At 51.8% G+C, this 24,217-nt stretch overlaps 1 protein-coding gene across 1 annotated transcript in view; it reads right to left on the bottom strand.

The window, feature by feature from the left end:
• The window catches only part of Myom3 (myomesin 3), a 50,450-nt gene that overhangs the window by 12,976 nt on the left and 13,257 nt on the right, over window positions 1–24,217 (bottom strand). The window contains exons 8-25 of the mRNA XM_075946157.1: window positions 23,915–23,959; window positions 23,477–23,617; window positions 20,889–21,050; window positions 20,115–20,256; window positions 19,211–19,410; window positions 17,902–17,955; window positions 17,392–17,519; window positions 14,019–14,202; window positions 13,555–13,729; window positions 11,794–11,915; window positions 11,229–11,416; window positions 10,874–11,000; window positions 9,313–9,491; window positions 6,430–6,544; window positions 4,255–4,411; window positions 3,722–3,831; window positions 3,276–3,320; window positions 2,378–2,514 (exon numbers count right to left, since the gene is read on the bottom strand). Coding sequence (XP_075802272.1) covers window positions 2,378–2,514; window positions 3,276–3,320; window positions 3,722–3,831; window positions 4,255–4,411; window positions 6,430–6,544; window positions 9,313–9,491; window positions 10,874–11,000; window positions 11,229–11,416; window positions 11,794–11,915; window positions 13,555–13,729; window positions 14,019–14,202; window positions 17,392–17,519; window positions 17,902–17,955; window positions 19,211–19,410; window positions 20,115–20,256; window positions 20,889–21,050; window positions 23,477–23,617; window positions 23,915–23,959 — 2,411 coding nt within the window. The remainder of the gene's footprint in view (window positions 1–2,377; window positions 2,515–3,275; window positions 3,321–3,721; window positions 3,832–4,254; window positions 4,412–6,429; window positions 6,545–9,312; window positions 9,492–10,873; window positions 11,001–11,228; window positions 11,417–11,793; window positions 11,916–13,554; window positions 13,730–14,018; window positions 14,203–17,391; window positions 17,520–17,901; window positions 17,956–19,210; window positions 19,411–20,114; window positions 20,257–20,888; window positions 21,051–23,476; window positions 23,618–23,914; window positions 23,960–24,217) is intronic.

Below are 24,217 nucleotides of genomic sequence, written 5' to 3'. Positions count from 1 at the left end.
CTATGTGCAGAACTGTCAATATCCATGAACTGGGGAGGGGTTCTTGATAGCCTTTTCCTGCTTGAGTAGACTGGGGTCCCCAGCACCCCATGCTTGAATTAATTATAATAATAAACTCTGGACCTTTACTGTGTCTCATTGTTGGTTATTTTCAACTTATTTTACATGAAAAATTATTACGTTTAAACTTGGTGTGTGTGTGTGCGCATTGCACATGTGCGTGTGTTTGTTGTAGGGAGTGGGGAATGCATGGGCCACAGCACTCGTGTGGAGGTCAGAGAACAACTTGAAGAAGTCAGGTCTGCTTTCTCCTTCTACTCTGTGAACCCTGGGGATTGAACTGAGGCTGCCAGGCTTGGCAGCAAATGCCTTTATCTACTGGACTATCTCTTTCTCAACCCCATTTTTTTCACTTAAAAGATTTATTTATTTCTGTTTTATGTGTATGGGTGTTTTGCTTGTCTGTCTGTGCCCCATGCTCACGCAGGGCCATGGAGGCCAGAAGAGGGTAGCAGATCCTTTAGAACTAGAATTACAGACAGTTGTGAGCTGTCATCTGGATGCTGGGAACCAAACCTGGGCATCTTTTGCATGAACAATCTCTCCAGCCTCCAGACCCCATATTTTTTCTAAAGCAGGGTCTCATGTAGCCCAGGCTGGCCTCAAACTTGCCAGCTTCAGGTAGCTGAGGACGACCTTGAACTTCTGATCCTTCAGCCTGGACCTCCTCCGTGACGAGCTCACAGGCTAGCATTACCTACACCCGGTATTCCCCTTACAATGAGATATTCCCACTCTAGAGATACCAGTTGTTTACCGCTTGCTGCACACTAACAGTTTGAAGGTTTTGTTCTCCGAATTTAGGTCCTTATGACTCCCTGGCTTTATCTGCATGTGTGACTGACGGGAATGGCCTATTGTATTTTTCTCTAAGGATGGCCGATTATCCAAACAGTATACACTGAAGCCTCCACACCAGTGGTTCTCCACCTTCCTGAGGCTGCGACCCTTTACTACTGTTCCTCATGCTGCGGTGACCCCCCCGACCATAAAATTAGTTTGTTGCAGTTATGAAATACGAGAACTGTGATTTTGCTAGTGCTATGAACCATAATGTCAACATCCATGTTTTCCGATAGTCTTAGGTGACCTCTTCAAAAGGCTTGTCCGAGCCCCAAAGGGTCGAGATCCACAGGCTGGAAACCACTTCTCTAGACCTTACAGTGCCTCTGATAGCACGTGGCGAGCTCAATGTATACTCTTTACACAGCTTTCAAAACACTCCCTGGCCTATTCTTTTTTTGATCCTAGGAAAACCTGCCTGCTGTGCAGACACAGAGAGGGAGGCAGAGAGGGGACACGGGCCACCCAGAGGGCTGGTTGTGCATTCCCTGCATCTGTCTGAGGCATCCTCTGATCTAAACCATCACCCCTTTCTCTGGAAGACCTAGTTCCTCTCTCCTTCCCTCCTTCCTTCCCTCCCTCCCTCCCTCCCTCCCTCCCTCCCTCCCTCCCTCCCTCTCTCTTTCCCTTCCTCCCTTCCTCCTTCCCTCCTTCCCTCTCTCCCTCCCTTCTTCCCTCCCTCCCTCTTTCTTTCCTCCCATGGTTCTAACTCAGGGTCTTGCCCACGCTAGGCACACGCTCTCCCACTGACTTGCATCCCTGCTCTAGTCCGTGTTTTCCAGATAGCAGCTTTGCCATGTGACGGTGAAACCCACATGTGACAGGACACTGTCATGAGACTCTATTTCAGGTAAAAACAATTGAAGTCCGCAGTCCATTCTAGCAAACCTATGCACCTTCCCTATGCATTAAAATGTAAACAATGTGATACTCGTGTATAAAAAGCATTTAAAATTAAACCCCATATATTTTGGCATGTAGACTGTTGGATATAATGCACTACCACTGACCTGCAGCCACAGCCCCTTGCCCTGAATTGTAATGGGTGGAGGGAAGCATGGGAGCAGAACAGGAAGATGGACAAGCACGAATAAAGCAGCTGGGAGAAGAGCAGCTCTCCCCTGGATGTCTGTTAAGCCTGCATGAAGTGCTTTAGGTTTCTATCTAATGCAGAGGTTTAGGCTTGGGAAACCGTGAGCCCCAACATGGGCTTTCCATCTTAGGGGTGCTGGGGAGGAGTTTGAAAGAGGTGGTGTGGAAAGTGCTTTGTGGAAACGTCCCCTGAACTGGTGAGTAACCAGTACCACTGTGCTCTCTTCCTGTCCCCGCCCACATATGCTGAAAGCCAGGACTCCCCTGGCTAGGGCGGCCAAAGTGACAGCTATTTCTGAAATGACAGCTAGCCCCAGGCACTGGCTCACAGGTGAGGCCTTGGGGCAGGGGAGCCTCCCCAGGGACTGGGGGCACCATTTACCGGTGAGCTGAAGATCTCCTTCTCATTGAAGATGAGGTGCAACTCCGCGGCCGGTGACAGCTTCTCCACCTCCAGCCAGAGCCGCACCTCGCCTTGCTCGAGGATGTCTACATTCCAGCCAGAGATCAGCTTGACAACTGGGAGACACAGGAAGGGTGTGGGTGGGAGCCTTCTCCTCTGCGCACTCCCCGGCCCCACCCAGCCCCACCCTTGGCAGGGAATATGGGAAACACTTGCAGAGCCTGAAGGAATCAGACCTGGCTGGAAGCCTGGAGGCTCTCATAGACTAACGTGATATCAGGAAAGCATCTTCAAGGCACCTTAAACACTGGAGTCTGGGCCTCACCCCTGGCCGTTCTGACTTGGCTGGGACATGGCCTGGGAGCGAGATTTGGAAAAGTTCCCAAGCTGGTTCCAGCATGTGATCAAGTGTTTGACTGGGTTTAAGGATTCCACCATCCAGAGACAGTGGAAGGAAGTGAAGGTTTAGATGATCTAATGTCCAGATGTCTCAAGAGCTGATAAGGATGTTGATGGTCGAGGCGATGCTGATGATGAAGGGTGGAGATGATGGTGATGATGATGGTTGTGATGATAATAGTGATGGTGATGATGGTGGTGATGATGATGGTAGTGCTAGTGATGGTGGTGGTGGTGATGGTGATAATGATGATGCTTATGCTGATAAGAGACTGCCTTGTTTTCCTCCTTTGCACATCTCTGGCTCCCTGCTGGCTATCCTTTTCCCATCAATATGCCTCTGGTCTCTGGTCTTCCAGTCTATGGTTCCCCTACCTCTTGCTCCCAGGTTATCCCCGGTGCTCTGCCTGACTCAGTTCTGATCAGCACATGTTCACAGACCTTTAGGAACCACAGGAAGCGGCACCTCAGTGTTTACCTGGGTTTCTGATCTCATGACTCAACTTCTTCAGCTTGTTCAACTCTGGGACAGTGAGGGACAAGGAAGAAAACAGATGCAACATTAGGACACAGGGCTCCATTACAGCCATCCCATGCTGAGCTGTTCCAGGAGAACTGGTTCCACATTGCCATCAACTTGGGGTTACATGCTCCACAGAGCCCGGTGATGAGAGCTGTGGGCTTCGGTCCTGGGGCACCGTGGGAGATACTGTAGCTACTCTTGGCAACCCCATGGCTGCATATGCTCCCTACCTCCTCAGAAAAGCACCTCTTAGATGCCAGGCTCTATAGGAGTGACCACATTAGTACCCAGCGCTGGTCAGGCTGAGCCTCAATGTCCACCTGGCTTCTATGGGCACTGGTGCTTGGGTTCTGGATCGGGATTTGTTCCCCTGAGGAGGCGGCAGGGAGTGAAGCCATTACCTTCTTCTGTCAGTGTGTGGCTTGCAGAGGTATCTTCATCAGCATCGGGGACCACCACTGAGTAGACACCTAAGTCTTGAAGGTCAGGTTCTTTCAAGATGACCTTGGACCTGGCAGAGAGAGGCAAGCTGATGCCCTGAGATGGGGCTTGAGGCTCATGCACTGAGTGGCAGAAGCTGGAGAATCTTGGCTCTCTTGGCCTATACCCTGCCCAGGCCCTGGCTACGCTTGACAGCAGTGACAGCTGCCCTCTTGCGCCCCCTTGACATCTCCTGTGGACCAGCAAAAGCTCCAGAGTTGGGTGGGCAATGTGGTACACAGTCTACAGTCAAGCAGCCAGGGACTCTGTGAAGGCGTGAGGATTTTAGGCGGTGGCACTCAAGGCTCCCCACCAAAAGAGAATCCCCAAAGAAGATCTCCTTTTGACTGCAGCTAGCACTGCCATGGCAGGCGGGGCAGCCCTGGCCAACCTGTGTGTCTGCCTTCCAGGTCTGCCACCCTTGGATGCTGCCCCCCAATCCCTCCCCACTTACTTGTTAATTTCGTCCTCCACCTCCACCCTCTGTGGGTCAGGTGGACCCTTGTAATCCTTTGACCACTGAAACTCAGAGAAGTCAGGAGCTTCGGGGGCTTCGAAAGCCAAGTAGATACGGCCCTCTTCGTCCACACCAACTTCGATCTCCCGTGCATCTGGGGGTGAGATCCAGGAAGAGACAGCAAGGGGGCAGTTTCAACATTGTAACTGGGGTTGTGTGGCTTCCCTGATTGGAGCACCAGACCTCTTGTGATCTCCAAGGTCTTTTGTGACCCTCAAATGTCACCTCCTCAAGTCCTTCTGGCTGATTTTTCCTCTTCCTCCTCCCTTTCCTCTTCCTCCTTCTTTTCCTTCTCTTCTCCCCTACACCTCTTAATTCTTCTCTTTAACATAACATTTTGGCACATTAGCCCAGATTGGTATTGAATTCACTATGGAGTCCAGGCTATCCACGATTCTACAACCCTAGGCTCTGTGGGACAATAGTCTTTTATCCTGTCACCTGTATTATTTTTAATAAAATGCTGATTGGCCAATAGCCAGGCAAGAAGTATAGGCTGGGCGATGGCGACCAGGCAGGAAGTAGAGGCGGGGCAATGAGATTCTGGGAAGAGGGAAGTTTCAGTCTGCAGTCGTCACCCAGCCTCAGCGGAAGCCAGGCACAGAGCAAGCAAGATGTGACTGCCTCGCTGAAAAAAGTACCAAGTCACGTGGCTAACACAGACATGTAAGATGTAAGAAAGAATTAATAAGAAGCCCGAGCTACTAGGCCAACCAGTTTACGATTGATGTAGACTTCTGTGTATTTCTTTGGGACTGAACGACTGCAGGACCAGGTGGGACAGAAACCTTGGTCAACAGGAGTGCTAGGGTTATAGGTGTGTACCTCTAACCTGGCTCCTATCTCTAAAAATCCTTTTTCTCTTTTCTTTCTTTTCATCTCTGCAGTGCTGTGACAAAATGCAGAGCTAGGCAAGCCCTCCACCAGTGAGCTGCATCCCTACCTTACTCCTGGCTATCCTAAAATTTCCTCGTGGACTAGTTTGACATCTGCTTTTACTGTCTGTCAACTCCCTGCTCCCATCTCCCCTATTATAACAGCAGAGATCTGCTTTCTCTGCATCTGTGTCCCCTGTGCATGCAGACCTAGATCTGCTTCCTCCACATCTGTACCCCTGTGCATGCAAACCTAGATCTGCTTCCTCCACATCTGTACCCCTGTGCATGCAAACCTAGATCTGCTTCCTCCACATCTGTGTCCCTGGTGCATGCAGACCTAGATCTGCTTCCTCCACATCTGTACCCCTGTGCATGCAAACCTAGATCTGCTTCCTCCACATCTGTACCCCTGTGCATGCAAACCTAGATCTGCTTTCTCCACATCTGTATCCCGGTGCATGTAGACCTAGATCTGCTTCCTCCACATCTGTGTCCCTGGTGCATGCAGACCTAGATCTGCTTCCTCCACATCTGTGTCCCTGGTGCATGCAGACCTAGATCTGCTTCCTCCACATCTGTGTCCCCGGTGCATGCAGACCTAGATCTGCTTCCTCCACATCTGTGTCCCCAGTGCATGCAAACCGAGATCTGCTTCCTCACCCATGTCTGTGTCCCTGGTGCATGCAGACCAAGATCTGCTTTTTCATCCACAGCTATGCCCGGCGCATGTGGACCTCACTAAGTACTTGTGAATTGAATACTTAACAAAATGCTTTATAGTTAGCCATATGGGTGAGTTTGTCATCTGCTAGCTGTGGGCCTTGGTGGTTTAATTGTTTTGCACTGAGACAAGTGAGTTCCTCTGCACGAGGACCTAGCAGCAACTCTTGACATGCATAACCATAGTGACTACAGGCCCTGTGAACTTGAGAGAGACAAAGCTACATGAAGTGACTGAGATGGAGCTGGGTATCAGTTCAAGTTGTTGCATAACTTCATGTTTATGGCATCGAAAGCATGAAAGACACTCTCACGGCCAGTGGAAAAGTGTGGTGATGGAGACAAATCAGAAGGGAAAATTGAGCTGCCAGTGGGTAGAGTGGAGGGTGGGAAAGAACCCAGTGGGTCCAGGCCTCCAGCCGCATCCTCATGCGTCTCCCATCTTCCCTCTGAGCGTCTTCTGCACCCAGACTCCAGTCCCTCAGAGCAGTCTGGCACTCCCTGGTCATCCTACCTGGCTTGTCTTCCAGGAGCACAGGGTCAGTGGGGACTGATGGTTGTCCTAGACCAGCTGAGTTCATAGCCTGGATCCGGAACATGTATTGCTTTCCTGGCTGCAAGTCAGACACCTGGTGGTGGGAGAGCAAAACCTGAGGACAGGGAGGACAGACCTGCCCAGATTCTGTCCAGAGCTGCTGGGACCCCTCCTGGGCTGGGGCAGGCCAAGAGTATGCCCTTTTACTGGGATCCAGGGCGAGTTTTGCTTTTGTGTTGAGATAGGGCCTCTCTTTACTGCCCAGGCTGGCCTGGGACTCTCTCTCTGTCTCTCTCTCTGTCTCTCTCTGTCTCTCTCTCTCTCTCTCTCTCTCTCTCTCTCTCTCTCTCTCTCTCTTTTTGTCTACTGATGTTAAAGGCCTCTGTCCTCTGTTGCAGAATATCATCTTAAGGTGTGTTACATTTGTTTATGCTCTGGAACATTTGCTTAGCGATGCAAAGATGTGTTGCCTTCTTCTATATTGCATTGTTTAACTCTGTGAAGCTGTGATTCTTTGCCTATCTAAACCACCTGACTGGTCTAATAAAGAGCTGAACTGGCAATAGATAGGCAGGAGCAGGGATAGGCGGGGCTGGCAGGCAGAGAGGATAAAGAGAAGGAGAACTCTGGAAGGGAGAAAAGAGCAAGAGAGAACAAGAAGAGAGGACACTAGGGGCCAGCCACCCGGTCACCCAGCTGGCCATGGAGTAAGACATACAGAAGTAAGAAAAGGACAAAGTCCAGAGGCAAAAGATAGATGGGATAATTGAAGAAGAGCTGGAAAGAAAAAAATAAGCCAAGCTAAGACTGAACACTTATAAGAAAGAATAAGTCTTCGTGTGTGATTTATTTGGGAGCTGGGTGGCAAGCCCCCAAAGATCCAAAGAGAAAAAAGCCCAAAGAGAAAAAAGAGTAAAAAGCAATATTTCAGTGTTCCAAGATAGGGCTAGAGTTAAAGAAAACCCACGACCAATCTTCATTCTTGGCTTTCAAGTCCTAATTTTTGTTTTGTTTTAAGACAGGGTCTCTTGCAGCTCAGGCCAATCTTTAACTTGCTTATGTCTCGGTGGCTGGCCTGGAACTCCGAGCCTCTTGTCTGTATTTCCCAAGTAGTGGGTGGGATTACAGGCACGCCCCACCATGCCTGCCTGTAAGTTCCATTTTCTATTGGCCTCTCTGTCTGACTTTATCCTCTGGGTACTGATGCCTGGAACCTGACTGGACATAACTCACTGTCCTCCCATCTAGAAAGCCTTCTTCCTTCCTGCGTTTCTCATCTCTCATGGATATGGCCTTCTCCTCAGAGACTCTGAGACAGACCTGAGGTCACCTTGCATGCTCTTTTCTTAGCCCTAAACAAGTTATTTTTCTTTCTTCTCCTTAAAGGCACTGGGGATTGCACCAAAACCCTCATGCATGCTAAACAAATACTCTACCATTGAGTTACATTCCTTACATTAAAAAAAAATTAGCTAGGTGTGATGGTGTATCCCAGTACAGAGGCATAGATCTCTAGGAGTTTGAGGCTACCTTGGTCTACATATAAGGTCCAGGCCAGCTAGGCTGCCCAGAGAGACCCTGTCTCCAAATCAATAAGTTAATTAATTTATGGAAACAGTCTTATGTAGGTCAGACCTGTAGTCAAGGATGACCTTGAACTTCTGATCCTTCTGCCTCTTCCTCCTGGGCAAGATTTCAAGCCACCCTGCCTGGCTTACATGATGCTGGGGACCAAATGCAGGGCCTTGTGCATCCTAGGCGGGCAGTCTGCTACCTGCGCCACATCCTCAGCTCTACTATTTTATTTTGAAACGGCCTCAATTAAGTTGACCAGGTTGGCCTTGAACTTTGGAGTCCAGGCAGGTCTTGAACTTCTTACCCTCCTGCCTTTGCCTTCAGAGTAGCTGGGATTACAGACAGTACCACCAAGTGTGGCTCCTTAACACATCTAGAAGGAGGCTCTCCTGTGCATGTCCCAGCTATGCCTGGATGGAAACTCTGTTTCTGCTTCTTTGGATTAGCCCCACAGTTCCCTCAGAGGTATCTCTGCCCCCTGGACCTCCCTCCAGTCTGCCTTTACCTCTGCCGATCTGGCTATGCTTAACTCTTCTAGTGGTCTTCAGGCCAGTTTCCAGTTCTGATGTTTATGACCTAACATTTCCCAAAGTGCCTAAGCCTCTGCCCTCTTACTCCCATGTAAGTGACCTTCACTCTAGTGCTCCCCCAGGTTCCCTGGCCTTGGCCCTTGCAGAGGTCTCGGCCTAAACACCTAGCCCCACATCCTTCTTGGTCTAACTGATTCCAACCCACGCTTCCTTGTTCAGCTGTGACCTATGCAAGGATGCCAGGGAGTGTCCCTGACTTCCCTTCCTGGAGCTCCCAGAAACCTCCTGTCACCAATGCCCATGGCATGTTTAGCTTAAAATGTCTGGGACCTGGTCCAGATCTGGCAGTAAGTAGGTGTCAAGAAGTGGTTAGAGAGTTACTGAGTAGCAGCCAACTCTCCAAGGCGGAAACTATCCCAAGTGACTGAGGCCATCTGCCCTGGCCTGGGCCAACACACGGGAAAGGGCAAGGAGACCGTCCACCATGCATCGGCTGACTCTGCCGTGGGAGACTGACCCAGAATCTGTCAGACTTCTACCTTTTCATTGGTTTCACCTAATATCAATGCTCCTGTGTCTAGAAGACCTAATATCATCTAAACATCCCAGCCATTGTTTGATAGGGACATTTGTTGCTATAAAGACTTTCCCTGTCTGTCTTCTTTTGTTCATGAGGATCTTGTTATCTTGGTATTTGTTATTATAACCGACTTCCGGCAAATGCAGTGGCCGGGAGGACAGAGAGGCAGAAACTCACCCTGAGATGGGTGCCGGAGGTGACATCTGGGGTGACAGGCTTCCACTCCTCAGAGCCTTTCTCCTGGAAGCTGACTCGGTAGCCTGTGACTGGCCCGGCTCCTATATACAGTGGGGGTTCCCACTGCAGCATCACGGAGGTGGCCTTCACCTCAGACACCCTCACATCATATGGCGGGCCTGTGGGGAAGGAAATGTGGCCTGAGATGTGGGGTTGTTCAGCCAGGTGGCAGCTACCCCACAGCCTTCAAGCCAGACAGGTGGACAGCGAGTTGTGCAAGTCAGTGTGTAAACTGTGGGCAGTGTGCAAGCTGGGCGGCTCGTCAGTCATCACTGAGTCTGGAAGTGCCTCCTTTGGGCCAGCCTTGGTTACACAACACTTGACCTTAGACCTGAAGCTTGGCTAACTGTTTAAACTGTGCTCAGCGTTGCCTCCTTCCAGAGCCTCCCTGACCTTCCCCACCCCCATCTGAAACAGCAGGACCCCTCCGGGATTTTTGCCACTTTGATGGCAAGGATGCAGGGTAGACTGGTGATGACCTCCAGAGCCAGCCTGCCAGGCTCCACCTTTCCCAGCTCTGCCCTTTCCAGTGATGGGGACTTGGAGTTATTTAGCCTTGACAGTCCCGTCTCCTCACCTCTAAACCGAGGCAACAGTGGTTCTTATTAGATGGAGCCGTAGAGAGCAGAAGGAGGCCATTCATAGAAATCCCCCTCCCACAGCAAACATCCAGTTGACATTAGCTGCTTGTAATCGCATCCCAGCTTGTGATACCCATGGCATCCCACATGCTAGCAAGTGCTCCGCTATTGAGCTATTCCCAGCCTCCGGGGAAGGGTTTATGTGGAACACAGAACTGAGACACACAGGGTGATTTGGCAGGGACTGTTTCTTCCTAGGAGAGCTAAGAGCCTCCTTGGTGAGACAACCATGAAAGTTGCAGGAGCAGTGTTCATGGCGGCTGACTATTTGTGTCTGTCTAGGATTGGGTTTGGGGGTACTGGGCTGGAAGTTCTGGGTGAGCCTGGCTGTCCTAAGAGTGTGGCTTTGGGGCTAATGGAAGGTCTGTGGCCAGAAAGAGGTCAGATGGTGTCGAGGTGGGTAACAGTTTGGCTGGAACTGGTGGTGGTCTGGTTAGGGATCCCCCCAGGCGGGCTTAAGATAGTCTGCGTCAGGGTTTATATCAGCGATTCTCAACTTGTGAGTCATGACTCCTTTGGATGGGCTATTGTTCGACCCTTTCACGGGGTCACATATCAGATATCCTGCAGATTAGCTACTTACATTATGATTCATAACAGTAGCAAAATTACAGTTAAGAAAAAGAAATGAAAATAATTTTATGGTTGGGGGTCACCACGTCGTGAGGAACTGTATTAAAGGGGCGCAGCATTAGGAAGGTTGAGAAGCTCTGGTTTACAGGATCAGCGTGTGAAGAATGTGGGGTCTGGACCAACAGAGCAAGGCAGGATGCCCAGGGTGGGCGGTGGCATTTGTGTTGTGGGTTGATGTGATCAGGAGGAATGTGAACAAGTCTGGGTATTGGCTCTCAGGCTCTCACCTGGCTCGGGCATCGTCCACTCTTTGCACTCAAACAGCCTGCTGGGGGCCGACAGCTCACCAATACCTGCCCAGTTCACTGCCCGGGCTCGGAACTCATAGAAATGGCCTTCGTGAAGGTTGGTGACCTGCAGGGGTGACAAGTCAGACTGTGGAAGCTGAGGCTGGGGCAGAGAAGTGGGAGGCACCAGGGCAGTGGGGCAGCTAGAGCAGAAGACCCGTGAGGACTTCCAATATGGCCGTTCTAGGGGCTACTGGGTGGCAGAGCCTGGGGAAGTTCGAGGCATTCCGCCATGCTTCCTGCACCTTGCACAGCAGTAGGGGTGGAGGCTGCAGTCACGTGTTTGAAGCCTCACCTTGCACACCCGGCTTGGGATGGGCTGATGGTTGACTGGGTGCCAATCTGATTCCTCCGAATCATGCTGGTCCACGAAGTAACCCAGGATCTTGCCACCTCCCCGCCGCTTGGGGGGTTTCCAGCCAATGACCATTTCATTCTTTCCGCAGGAGAGGAGTGCAAAGTCATATGGGGCCGATGGGGTAGCTGTGGGAGGCAAGGACTGAGCAGAGGGCTCTTTGGGATGACTCACTGGGTAGTGAGGCTCCAGGGAGCTGGTCAGCCTCCCTGGTGGGTTCCCACCGTGATCTGGGAGTCCTCTCTGAGCCAGGAGTGTCTGCTCCCTTCAAGGGTGTCTTGGAGTCTGATCTCTGAACCAGGGAGCTTTCCCACTCTCTGGGATCAGTTCTCACTGTGGTCCCAGGCCACTGCCACTTCCTCCCGGAAGGAAAGAGTGAGCGAAAAGCTCCAGATCCCTTGAGGGAGTTCTGGGATCAGGGATCAGACCTTCCGAGACATGGCCTTGGCTCCTGCCCAGGTCAGGCTTCCCTGAGGATTGCAGGCTGGGCCTGCCCAGCACTCACCCAGAGCCTGCTTGACCCTGATGGGTTGTGTCACAGCCGAACTCTCGCCAACCCCAGCCTCGCTGACCGACCTGATGCAAAATTCATACTCCTTTCCGGTCCGCAGCCCCGGAACCGAGAACCTGGGAGAGAGAAGTTTGGCTCTCAGGGGTGTCTACACCGCTGACTCTACCTGAACCACCTTAGGGGATAAACAGTCACCAGCAAGAGACAAGTAGAAGGTTGTAGTCTAAAATATCGCTCCAGTCTCACAATGATAAATGAAATGGCACATGGAGGATGTTGGTTGTAAAGAATATCGGTTTTTCTAGACCCCATCATCCACATGCGAAGATGAGGGGCTGGGGAAAGTGTGTACCACACGTGCCTGAAGAAACGAGTTTGGTCTCTAGCACCACCGCAAAATTGGTGTGTGGTGGTGGTGGTGGTGGTGGTGGTGATGGTGTGTGTGTGTGTAACTTCTGCTCAGGGTGTATGCGCTGGGTAGAGACAGGATCCCTATAGATCACTCACCGACCAGCCTAGTCTATTAGTGAACTCCAGGCTCATTGAGAGACCCTGTCTCAAAAAATAAGATGAGGTGTTGGACAGGTGACTCGACTGGACACCCTGAGTTTGATTTCCGGGATCCATATGATGGAAAGAGAGAAGTAATTCCCTCAGGCTGTCCTCTGACTTCCACGTACACCCAGATTAATGAACAAACAAGATTAAAATATTTTTTAAAAGGTGGGGCGCTGGGGAGTTAGTTCAGTGGGTAAAGAGAGTCCTTGCAGAGCAAGCCTGAGAACTGGAGTTTGATGCCTCAGCAACCACAAAAAATCAGACATGGCAGTCTGTAATCCCAGCTCTTCTATACAGGGCGGGAGGCAGGAGGATGACTGTGACTCTCAGGCCAGCTAGCCTAGCATACACAGTGGCGAACGAGAGACCCTGACTCAGTCGGGTTGGAAGAGGAGGGCTGACACTAATGGTTGTTCTCTGGCCTTCAAATGTGCACTGCCATGTGCACACCCACATTCACACCCACACGCACACACTCACATTTTATAAAGAGAAGGGGGAACTGAGGAAGGCATCTAATGTCCGCCTCTGGTCTCCACACTCATTTGCACGTATGTACATATTCACCACATCAAACATACAAAGGATGCAAAGATGCCTGAAAGGGGGGCTGGGTCAAGGCCAAGGAGGCCTACCTGTGGCCCAGGGCTGCTGGACGCCTGCTCAGGACGCTGGCCTCAGCTTTGGAAGAGAACAATGTCTGGTCTGATTTACACTGAGGCCGTCTGTGATTCAGCCCCTGAGAACCCCGTTACAGACCCTCCAGACAACTATCATCGCAGGCCCTTGGAAGAAAACCTGGCGTGCAGGAAACTGCCTTCCTTATCCTGTTTCCTCTGGATGAAACTGGAACCGTGGGCCTCCCTTTCCCTGACCCACATTTCCTGTGCTCTATGGGATGCCTGTCCGACAGAGGTTACCTCCACCCTCAGACTCCTGCCGACAGCACGCTCAGTGAATGAATGTGTTAAAACAGACCCTCTGGGGCCAGGTCCCCCCTCCCCACCTTCACTTTTATAGGAGCATTGGCTAGGTCCTTAACACTCCATGCCTCAGTTTCTCCTTCTTTAAACAACAGTACAAACTACCATGTTGAAAGCAGGATTGCAGCGAGCTAGGAGAACCCAGCACATGGAAGAGCTTAGGGCAGTGCCCAGCCTGGGACGTCCCGGCCAGGAGCCAGTGAGACAGACTTACTTGGTGTCCAGGATGGGCTTGTTGTTCACTGTTTGCCACTCTGATGCCCCTGCTTCCCGGGAGTAGATGTAATAACCCAGGAGTTCCGTGCCGCCTTCCACAGGCTCCCAGGTAAGGGAGACAGAGGTCTGCGTGTCTCTGAAAGCTTGGACTTGAGCTGGAGGAGGGAGGGTCGCTAAAAACCAGAGAGGTGGAGAGAGGACACTGAGTGATGGTTCTGATAGGTGAAGAGGGGCAAAGGGAGGAGCATGGGAGATTTGGGAAGACTTCCACAGCAGTCAAGACTGTGGACAGACTCCAGACCTGCTACAGGGCTCGGGGCAGCCTAAGCTGAGTCCTACAGGCCAGCTTGCTCCTCACTCAAGCAAGGGCCTTCTACATCAATCTCAGTCAGTCCCTCCCTCCCTGCAACCCCAGTCTGAGAAGCCTGCCTTTTCCCTCCATGGAGCAGCATCACTTGGTACCTGGCTTGCCTTTCAGGGCAATGGGCTCGCTGGGTTCTGAGGGATCGCTCATGCCATACTGGTTCAAGGCTCGCACTCTGAAGACATACGATTTCCCCTTCTCCAAGTCCAGGAGGGCGAATCTCGGGGACTTGATGGGTGTCTCTGAGCTGATGGCCTCCCAGGTTCCACTGCCTATGATGGACTGGAGAGCAAGAGGGCTTGGGGATGGTTCAGTGGCTGCAGGAGCCTGACTACAGACTGGGTGCTGCCCTGAAGGCTCCTAGAGCAGCTTGTGTGCAGCTTGGATGACTCCAGAGCACCTGATCTCTCCGCCATCTGCTTCCTCAACCTCCTCACTCTGATGTCTGCTGAGCCTCTCATGGGAGGCGTGGCCAGCACTGGGTTCCCGTGTGGTTCACACGGCACTAATGGCATTAATACCTGCAGTCACTTGGGTCCAAACCGCTGGCACAATAGGCCCAGACCTGTGCTTTAGCCACAAAGCCAGTTGACTCCACCTTCAAAACACATCCAGAGTCCAGTTTTAACTCCCCACTGCTCCCTTGATCCAGGCCAACATCACCTGCTGCTTGAATTGCTTAGCTAGTCTCACTGAGCCCTTTCATTCAAACTTAAGCTTTTTTTTCCTTCCCTTCCTTCTCCCTCTCTCTTTTCCTCTCTCCTTATTGCTATCTTTTTTCCCTCCATTAAAAAAAAAAATTATTTTATTATTTTGTGTGTGAGAGTACCCAGCGGCCAGCAGGGGGCATCCAATCCCTTGGAGCTGGAGTTTCAGGTGTTTGAAGAGCTCTGGTTTTCTGATGGAGCAGTCTGGACTCTTTAACTGTTGAGCCATCTTTCCAGCCCCTTTTTGATTTGTTTGTTTGTTTTCAAGACAGAGTTTCTCTGTGTAACAGTCCTGGCTGTCCTGGAACTCACATTGTAGATCAGGCTGGCCTTGAACTCAAAGAGATCTGTGTGCTTCTGCCTCCCAAATGTTGGGATTAAAGGTGTGTGCCACCAAAGCCCGCCCCTGCCCTTTGGTTTTTGAGACAGGGTCTCATGTAGTCCAGGCTGGCCTAAAACTCATTCAGAAGTGGCCTTGAGCTCTTGAACCCTCCTGCTGCTAGCTTCTCAGTGCTGAGATTACAGGCATGTACCACCATGCCTCATTCTGGTCTTTTCTTCAGTGCCTGTCAATGGGATCCTTTATAGCAACAGGTCCCTGTCTGCACAGAATCCTTTCAAGCTCCTGTGTCCTTCTGACTTGTTACACTTTCCTGTGACTTGCTACCTATCTGGCTACCACTCACTTGCCTTTCTCTGCTACCTTATACCTAAGACATCCTGTTGCTCTTCAGGTCCTGTCTCTGGGCCTTTGTACTTGCTGGAGCCTGTACCAGGAACGTTCTGGAATGTTCTTGGCTTCTTACTTCCTATAGACTCTTATGAAGAACTCACCTTCTGGGGAGGCCTCCAGTCATGTCTAGGACTACAGAAGTCTCTCCTGCTTCCTGTTTCATGCTTTAGCAACTCCCACTAGACAATGGACCCTTGTCCTCAATGTTACAGCCTTGTCTTGTCTCTCAGACCTCCCCACCTCAGTGTGTCCCTGGGACCAGGATCAGTCCCAGCTCATGGGAGAATGGATGACTAAGCCAGTGAATTCCCAGGAAGTTCCTGAAAGGTGGACGTTAATTTCCACACCAGGGAGGGAGCGTAGGTGTTGAGGCCTTTTGATACTGTGTCTGAAGTCATCCATCAAGCGAGATACCGACAGGACATGTAAATTCAGGGGTGGGTTAACCCGTGCGACTCACTCTGCTGCACCAGGGACTCAGGAGGCAGCCACTGCTCCTGAGCTTCTGGGAAGATGGTGGTAGAGAGTCACAGTGAGGACCTGCTGACCCTGCCTCCATGGCTCTTCTTCTCCAAGGCCCACATGACTGTCAGGGCCTCCAACCCACCAAAAAATCTCCATAGGCATCAGTGGGCCCACCGTGCACGTCATGTGTGCCACCGGGCTCTGCTCTCTGCACATCCGGGTGACACACACCTCAGATCTACAAGGTGTGTGGGATTTATTATGTTATAATGTATCGTTATTATGAACATTGTTCCAGACAAGAAACTGAGACACAGAAGGATTAACACCAACAGCTTGCCCAAGGTCACATTGCTACTAGTTAGCAGAGGCAGCCTTTGAGCCCAGGCAGGCCTTAGTCCACAGCCCAGGAAACAAAGTTTCTCTTTTGTGCATATGGTTGTGTGAAGGAATAGCATGCCCAGGCTTGCGAGCAAGTGTGTGTGTGTGTGTGTGTGTGTGTGTGTGTGTGTGTGTGTGTGTGTAAGCCAGACGTCGACACCGGGTGACTTTCTCACTCACTTTCCTCCTTATTTCTTTTAGACAGTCTCTTATTGAACCTGGAGCTTACTCACTGGCTAGACCGACTGGCCAGCCCGCCCCAGGGATCCTCCTATCTGTGCTCACACCAGCACCGGGATTATAGGAGCCCACTGCTACATCTGGCTTTTTTATGTGAACGCTGAGGGTCCAAATGCAGTAAGCACTTTAGCTATGTTCCCAGCTCCACAGACTTTCAATTATCTACAGCTTCCCTTATGCCCGGCTGCTAAGGCTGTTTGTCCATTAGGCGAATAGAGGACCTCTCTGGATCATCAGAGGTGGTGAGTCCTCCCTGGACATTCTAAATGTATGGTCAGGTAAGTCATTGAGTCATTTACTAACTCAGTCTCTGCCTTTAGGGAGGTGAGTGAGACATAGTCGCTAGCCCTGGCTATGTGTGGTGTTCTTCCCCATCCTCCCAGAGCAGACTGTCCTATAATATAGGGTGGAGGACACTGAGCCACAGTGAGTTTAGGAAGCTGGTCCAGACTCATACAGCAGGGCCTGGATTTTACTAGATCCCATCAAGGCTGTCTTCTGCCAGAAAGAAGGCACCTTCTTCTGCAAAGGCCATCTTCCTTCTACCCCCTCCACAGTCTCCCCTCCTCCATCTCTGTCCCTAGTGAGGACTACTACCTAGTGCCCCCTCTGGTGAATATAAGCCTCATTTCTTACCCAACATGCCTTGAGTGCTGGGCCTAGGTGTGACCTGGAGGTAGGAGGTGCCTAGGAAGCCGGTGGATCTCCTAGTTACAACTGTCTGACCCTGGGGTACTGTGGCTTTCACTACAAAAAGGCCATGTAGTCCATCCTCCTGCCTCAGAGTAAGGCTTAGCTTAGGCCCTTCCAGGCAGTAAATTCCCATCTCTGAAGATCCCAAAGTTGTTCCTGGAGCTCTCCACATTCTGCACCGCCTCCACCCCAGATCCACATAGCCGCCTTTGTCTTAGGCTATCCTGGGCTGTTTCCCAGTTCCGTCTGTACCTTTTCCAGAGAGTAAGTCAGTGGGGCTCTGCCGTGGGGACGTGGCTCCTCCCAGCTCAGAACTGCATAGGCCTCTCTGATCTCGCTGGCGTGGACATTGGTTGGGGCTGAGGGAATGGTCACAGCATCTGGAATCCAAAGTCATCAAGGGAGAGATGAGTGTGCCCTCAAAGACCCCTAATCTCAGCCCTGCCTTCCACAGAAGGTGCTAAGACCATGGGGCAGGGTGGGGGGCAGAAGCTTGTCCAGCAAACCCAGACAGAGAGAGCACCAGACCCTGATCCCTGCCCAGGGCTCCTCTTTATAAGTTATTCCACAGAGACACAGCATGGCAGTCTACAGGGATCCCATGTTTGATTTCCTCTGGGGACCCCATGTTTGGTTTCCTCTGAGCTGATCCTTCTACACTCTGAACACAATAGCTTTCTTGTTCTGCCAGCCAGTTAACACAAGTCCTGGAGCTGTGAGGGGCTGGTTCTAGGGGCAGAGCTGGGGGAAGGTCACACATACCTTCGAAATCACTCTTGCTGATGGTGATCTTGCTGCCCAGGTCAAAGGGAATCTCTAGGAGACAGGACAGGGCACAGGGGATTGGGTTAGGAGCCAGCCATTCACCTCAGGGTCTGCGTCCTGCCTGGTTCTGCTTGGCCTGGCAGTCCTGGCCATGCAACTTCAGGACCTAGCTTTCTTTTGGGTCTAGCTTTCTTGGAGTCCAAAGTGGACCCTGTTGTTCTTGGGCAGATGGAGACAGACAGGAGCCATGTGTTTAGACATGTTCATAGAGCTGAGGCAAACCCAAGGTATGGTGACTTCTAAGGGCTGGGAAAGCTACGTCCCTAACACCCTTAGGTGGGGCTCTTGAGGGCACCTCCCTCAAACTAAGGACACCTGAAGTAGTAGCAGCTGTCTCCTAGCGATGGGTCCGGTGCCTTCGTCCAGACTAGCTGTTTCTCTCCTCTCAGGGGAGGGGGTCCCTAAAGGCAGGTCCGAGCCTCCTCCATAAGACTAAGGGTACTTAAGAATCAAATTATGAGTTCTCATCAAACTAGGGCTGGGAAGAGCTTTCTTTCTTTCCTTCCTTCCTTCCTTCCTTCCTTCCTTCCTTCCTTCCTTCCTTCCTTCTCCCCCCTTCTCTTTCTCTCCCTCTCTTTCTTTCTTTTCTCAGGCTAGGACTTCCTGGAGGTTGGGCTGTGTGTCCCGGTGATGGTTGGTATTAGATTGTCAACTTGACAGGACTTACAATCACCATGGAAACAAACCTCTGAGCATGCCTGTGAGGGAGAGTCAAATGAGGTGGAAAGACCCATCCTAAATGTGGGGGGGGGGGGAGCCACCACTTCTTTTTATTTTATTTTATTTATTTATTTACTGTATGTGCATTGGTGTTTTGCCTGCATGTATGTCTGTGGAGGGTGTCAGGTCCCCTGGAACTGGAGTTACAGACAGTTGTGAGCTGTCATGTGAAGGTGTCAGGTCCCCTGAAACTGGAGTTACAGACAGCCCATGTGGCAGCATTCTATGGGCTGGGGTTCTGGACTTAGTAAAAAGAAGAAACTGAGATAGTCAGTGGTCTCTCCCTGCTTCCTGACCATGGATACCATGTGACCTGCTGCTTTGTGCTCCTAGGCTCTCTTGCTGTGAGGGACCGCACCCTAAAACTGGGAGCCCAAACAAGCCCTCCCTTTCTTACATTATAGTTATTGTGTTTTTGCCACAGCAGTGACAACGGAACCAGACCACCTCTTTCCTAGTAAGGTAGTCTATTCTGATTGCCCTGACTGGGTCCCTCCAGTGTTCCTCCCAGGACCTCCATACTCACCTGTCTTCCTCTGGATTGCATCATGGTCACCCATGACAACTGCTTCTGAAGCCTTGGAAGGGAGACTGCTGCCGGCCTTGCTGATGGCGCGCACACGGAATCGATAGCTCTGTCCTTCAGTGAGGCCTTGGATTGGGCACCGACAGGTTCCCCCAGGGGCCTTATGGCAGGGCACCCACTCCTCTGAATCACCCTTGCACCTATAGACACAGACCCTGGCTTTCAGCCCTTTCCAGTCTGAGCCCTACAGGGCCTGATTTCTGCACACACGCCACAGCTGCCTTTTGCCTATGCGTGTCCCCTCCCCCCACTTAGAAGCCTTGCTCCAGACTGGGCCTAGAGGACTTTCACCATCTACCACCGTGCTGATCGGAACATCCAGTGCTTCTGGAGAGCTGGCAGTGTCCCGACACCATGATGGGACCTTCACTTCCACTTCTATTTTGTCTTCCCCCATCCCTGCATACTTAGAGGACCAGAAAACCAAATACAGGCCCAGACACACATAGCAGTCACTGGCGCCTGGTTTTCTCCCTAGCTCTGGCTTCAGCATCTAAAGCACGTGAAGGATGTAGGAAGTTCTGTGTCTCCACACATCCTTCCCCATCTCAGTGTGCCCCTCTCTGGGGCCTGACCTAGCCACCAAATTCACAGGTACTCAGGCTTCAAAGGACTTAATGGTTTTGTCCCAGAATTCTAGCATCAGTGTGAAAGAGATCTAGAAATCTGCACATCCTTGAATTATCTCCATTATCTGCTTGCCCTGTTCTGAGAATCAGGGATGAGAGACCTAGCGCAGACTTTGTTTCCCCCACACCTCTTCTTCTTCTGCCTACCAACACGTACACAAACTGTTTCCCAGTATTCTGCCCAATGGGCTTTGCCACACCAGAGTGCAACTCACAGCTCGATGGAGTAGCCAGTGATGATGCTACCCCGGGTGTCACTGGGTGGGGCCCAGGTCAGGGTCAGGCAGTCTCTATGCACATTCAGGCACCGGACATTTAGCGGGGAGCCTGGTGCTCCTGGCTTCTCAGCTGCAGCATCTGAACTCCAGGAGGAGGAAAACAAAGGGACTCATTCTCAGCCTGAAAACACTGGGCAGCCAGATCTTCCCCCAGCCCCTGTCTGACCTCCTTTTTTCCCTTGAGTTCTCTAGGACCTCAGTTCTGTCCTGGAGGACCAGTGACAGGGGGCTAACCTGGCCCCCACTGGACAGCAGCATTGGAAGAGAGTGATGTATCATGTATTAGGTGCCATTTTATACCAGGTGCCGGAACAGTTGACACAATTAATCTGGGAACTCCAGCGCAACCTCTGTTTTGGAGGTGAGGAGCTGAGTCTCCCAGAGGTAGAGCAATGTATTCAAGGACGCCCTGTTCACAGAGTGACCAAGCCAGGGACTGAATACAGACAGGGTTAAGGCACCAGGAGCAGAACTCAAACCGTGACCAGAACTCCCAACACTGTACAGAGCCCCCCCCCCCCCCCCGTCCCTACCACATCTCCTACTAGAGACTGTGGAGACTTGGCCGAGCCTCTCAGATTCCACAAGATGCTACTGCAGGGACCCATAGAAACCAACCCAACATCCTCCTCTTACAGCAGAGGGACCCAGGCTCCAAGAGCTGTAAGTCTCCCCTGCAGAGCTGGGGTCTCTGGTTCCACCACCCCTTACCTCTTATAAAGACATAAGCACTCTGCTCCTGTGGCCCAAAGGGGGAGGAGACTCGGACAGTGTAGAGCCCCTCATCCTCCTTGTAGGCGCAGGACACCTTCACGAATGCCTGGCGGTCTGTGTAGAGTATCTGCCTGCGTGTTGAAGATCTCAGGAGCCTGCCTGTAGAGGGGAAGATGGTCCAGCGTGAGCTCAGGAGGGGTCCTGGCCTCACCCAGGAGCTCACAGAAGCTCAGGGCTCTGAGGGTTCTGGTCGGATGCAAGAGAGAGAGAGAGAGAGAGAGAGAGAGAGAGAGAGAGAGAGAGCGCGCGCTGGTGTGGCCACAGGCTGAGGCTCAGGTTGGCGGTGAAGGTGAACATTGAGGATTTTCAGGGCTCTGTCAGTGTGGGCTCTGAGCTCTCCTCTAAGAGATCTAGAGGATGGGACCGGGGCTCAGGAAGGGTGGGGTTCAAGAAGAGGGTAAAGGTTTAGCAGGTGAGGAACTAGTTCTGTGGGAAAAAGAGCTGAACCCTGTACGCAGCCTGGCGGTTTAGCAGGAGTGGCTCGGTGGATGAAAGTAGTGGTTTCCTTTCTCTTAGATACGGTCTCCTCTAGCCCGTGATTTGCGATCCTCCTGCCTCTGCCTCCTGAGAGCTGGATGACAGGCATATGCTTTCATGCCCTATTTATGTGGTCCTGGGAATGGAAGCCAGGGCTTCAGGCTCAACAGGCAAGCCTACTTTAATGTAGGAAGTGGACTGACTGAGAGATGGGAGCTCAGAAAAGGCCAGGGTCTCACACAGTGAGGAGGGCGGAGGACTGGTCGAGGGACCGAGGTCATTAGAGAGACCGAGGTCAGTAGAGAGACTTGGGGATCTGTAAGGAGGCCCTTGAGTGGGGCTGTGGGAGTGGCCTTGCCCAGAGCTGCCTTGGAGAAAGGTTCTTTCTTTTCGCCAAGACTCCTCCCCCTGTCGGCACTCTATTTTGAGTGATGGACAGGTTTGGGAAAACACATCAGTCTTGTTATTGCAGCTGTCCCTCAGGGTTCCTCCACTCCACCCCGCCCCCAGCAGGTGCCTTCTTCCTGGGCTCCAGGCAGGGGTGTGGAGATGGGAGGGAGGCTGTGCTCCTTGTCCTTAGGCTGCTGGCTGGTCACAGTCAGGACCAGAGAGCCAGCTGGCCTCTGTCCTCAGAGTAGCCGGCTCTAGCCCTTCACTGAGCCACTCTGGAGCTCTCTCAACCTTGAGTACACACACACACACACACACACACACACACACACACTCCTCTCTCTCTCTCTCTCTCTCTCTCTCAATACATACTCACAATGCATACACATACATTCACAAACACACACATACATACTCACACAATACACACTTACACACACTCTCACCCACACCCACATCCTCTTTCTCACACACACACTCACACACACATACACACATACACACTTACACTCACACACACTCTCACTCACATCACACTCTCTCACACACATACGCACACATACATACACATACATTCACAAACACACATACTCACTCATATACACACTTACAAGTGCATGCACATGCGCACATGCACACATGCACACATGCTCCCACGCTGTCTTCAGAAAGCCTGCGGTAAGCAACACAGCCTGCCCTGCTTCCCCTGACCTTGGCCTCTGGTCCTTTTGTCTTAAACATCATTGCTCACTCCAGGGTAGAGGTGACATGTGAAGCCAGTGCCCGATGGCAGCCACCTGGGTAGACCTCAAAAACAGTGACTGTAGTGGCTTCGCTGACACACAGCTGCCTAAGCCCATGTAGTCTCTACCCGCTCCTGGACCTGAATTCAGAGTGGAGTCTTGGAGGGCCAAGTGGGCCCTTTTGCTCCTGGGGCAGATCGAGACAGACAGGGGTTGGGGCAAGTCTGAGGCCAAACCCCCAGAGAGGATGCTCTTCAGGGCAGAAGGATTGCCTTCCTCAGACTGAGGGCACCCCAAGATGCAGCCATGATCCTCCCCTGGACAGCTGTCTCCTAGGGATGGGTCTGGTGCCTTCCATCAGATTGGGCATTTCTTCCCCTCAGAGTAGGAGTTGCTCAGGACAGGACTGAGCCTCCTCCATCAGACAAGGGATGCTTAAGAATAATCCTGTGAGTTCAGGGTATGCCTCTGGGGGATAGACTGCAATCTTTGAGGTGGAAAGACCCACCCACAGGGGCGGCGCCTTTCCCTGACTGGATCCTGGAATAAGTCAGAAAGGGTGCTCGCTGAGCAGCAGTTGGCATGCATTGCTCACTCCTGGCTCTCTGCTTCCCTAGCTGTGGATGGATGCGAACAGCTGCTTGGTGCTCCTGCTGTCTTGACTTCCCCGCCATGGTAGACTGCACCCTTGAACTGTGAGCAGAAATAAGCACTTTCCCCCTTAAGCTGCTACAGTCAGGGTGTTGTATCTCCGCAACAGGAAAAGAAACAAAGAAGACTCCTAACTCCACCCGGTTGTGCCCATCCCTCCTCTGGCACTGCCTGGAGGAGCGGCATGGATGACTCCCATAGGTGGGGAGGTTGTCCCTAGGTTGGGAGGGAGTGGGGCTCTGCCTTGGAAGGCCATGGCCTCACCGTCTCTGAACCACTGGATTCTCTGCTCGGCTTCTAACACATCGTCCGAGAACAAACAGGTCAGGGAGAAAGGCTCTTTCTCTCGGGCAAAGATGGGCTTCAACACCGATGTAAACTCCACGCTGGGGCCGAACATAGATCCTGGGTGGGGACAGAAACATGAGGTCAAAGTCTTTTGAGACACTGGCTCGTCCTGGGGCCTAAATGTGAGCTAGGGCTCTTCTGGGCTGTTCCCTGTTCCTCTGGTTCTCAGAGGCACATCAGCTGGGAAAGACATCTTGGGGTGGGAGGAAGGAACCACATAAGTCAGCATGTCTGTCAGGGATCAGTGCATGTGATAGCCTTCCGTGGATAGCCTTTGCGGGCCATAGTGATTGTTCTGAGGAAGACCACGGGGATCCCAGATGCCCTGCCCCCATCCATCCCCAGCCCACTTACGTTTAAAGATCTCTGAATCGAAGCCGGCGTCTTTCTCAAGGTAAGCTGCAGAAATAAGGCAAACACAGCTGGAGAGGGCTCAGGCACCCAATTCTATACATCTGGGGGCATGGTCTTGGGTATGGGTTTGAGTTCCTACTTGTCAGTGATCCCTGAAGCCCCTCTGGGGAAAAAGTCACTTTGGTTCCTGGGCCCCAGTTTTCTCATCAGTAAAAGGGGAGCTGTGGTTGTTCCCTGATGGCATGGGTTATGAACAAACTGGTTTCCAGGAATAAAGCCCCAAGTCAGCGCCCTGCACATAGT

The sequence above is a fragment of the Microtus pennsylvanicus genome, chromosome 13, assembly GCF_037038515.1.
Source record: "Microtus pennsylvanicus isolate mMicPen1 chromosome 13, mMicPen1.hap1, whole genome shotgun sequence".
Taxonomy (NCBI): Eukaryota; Metazoa; Chordata; class Mammalia; order Rodentia; family Cricetidae; genus Microtus; species Microtus pennsylvanicus.
Note: the sequence above shows the minus strand (reverse complement) of the source record. Positions and strands in the feature narration are given on the sequence as shown.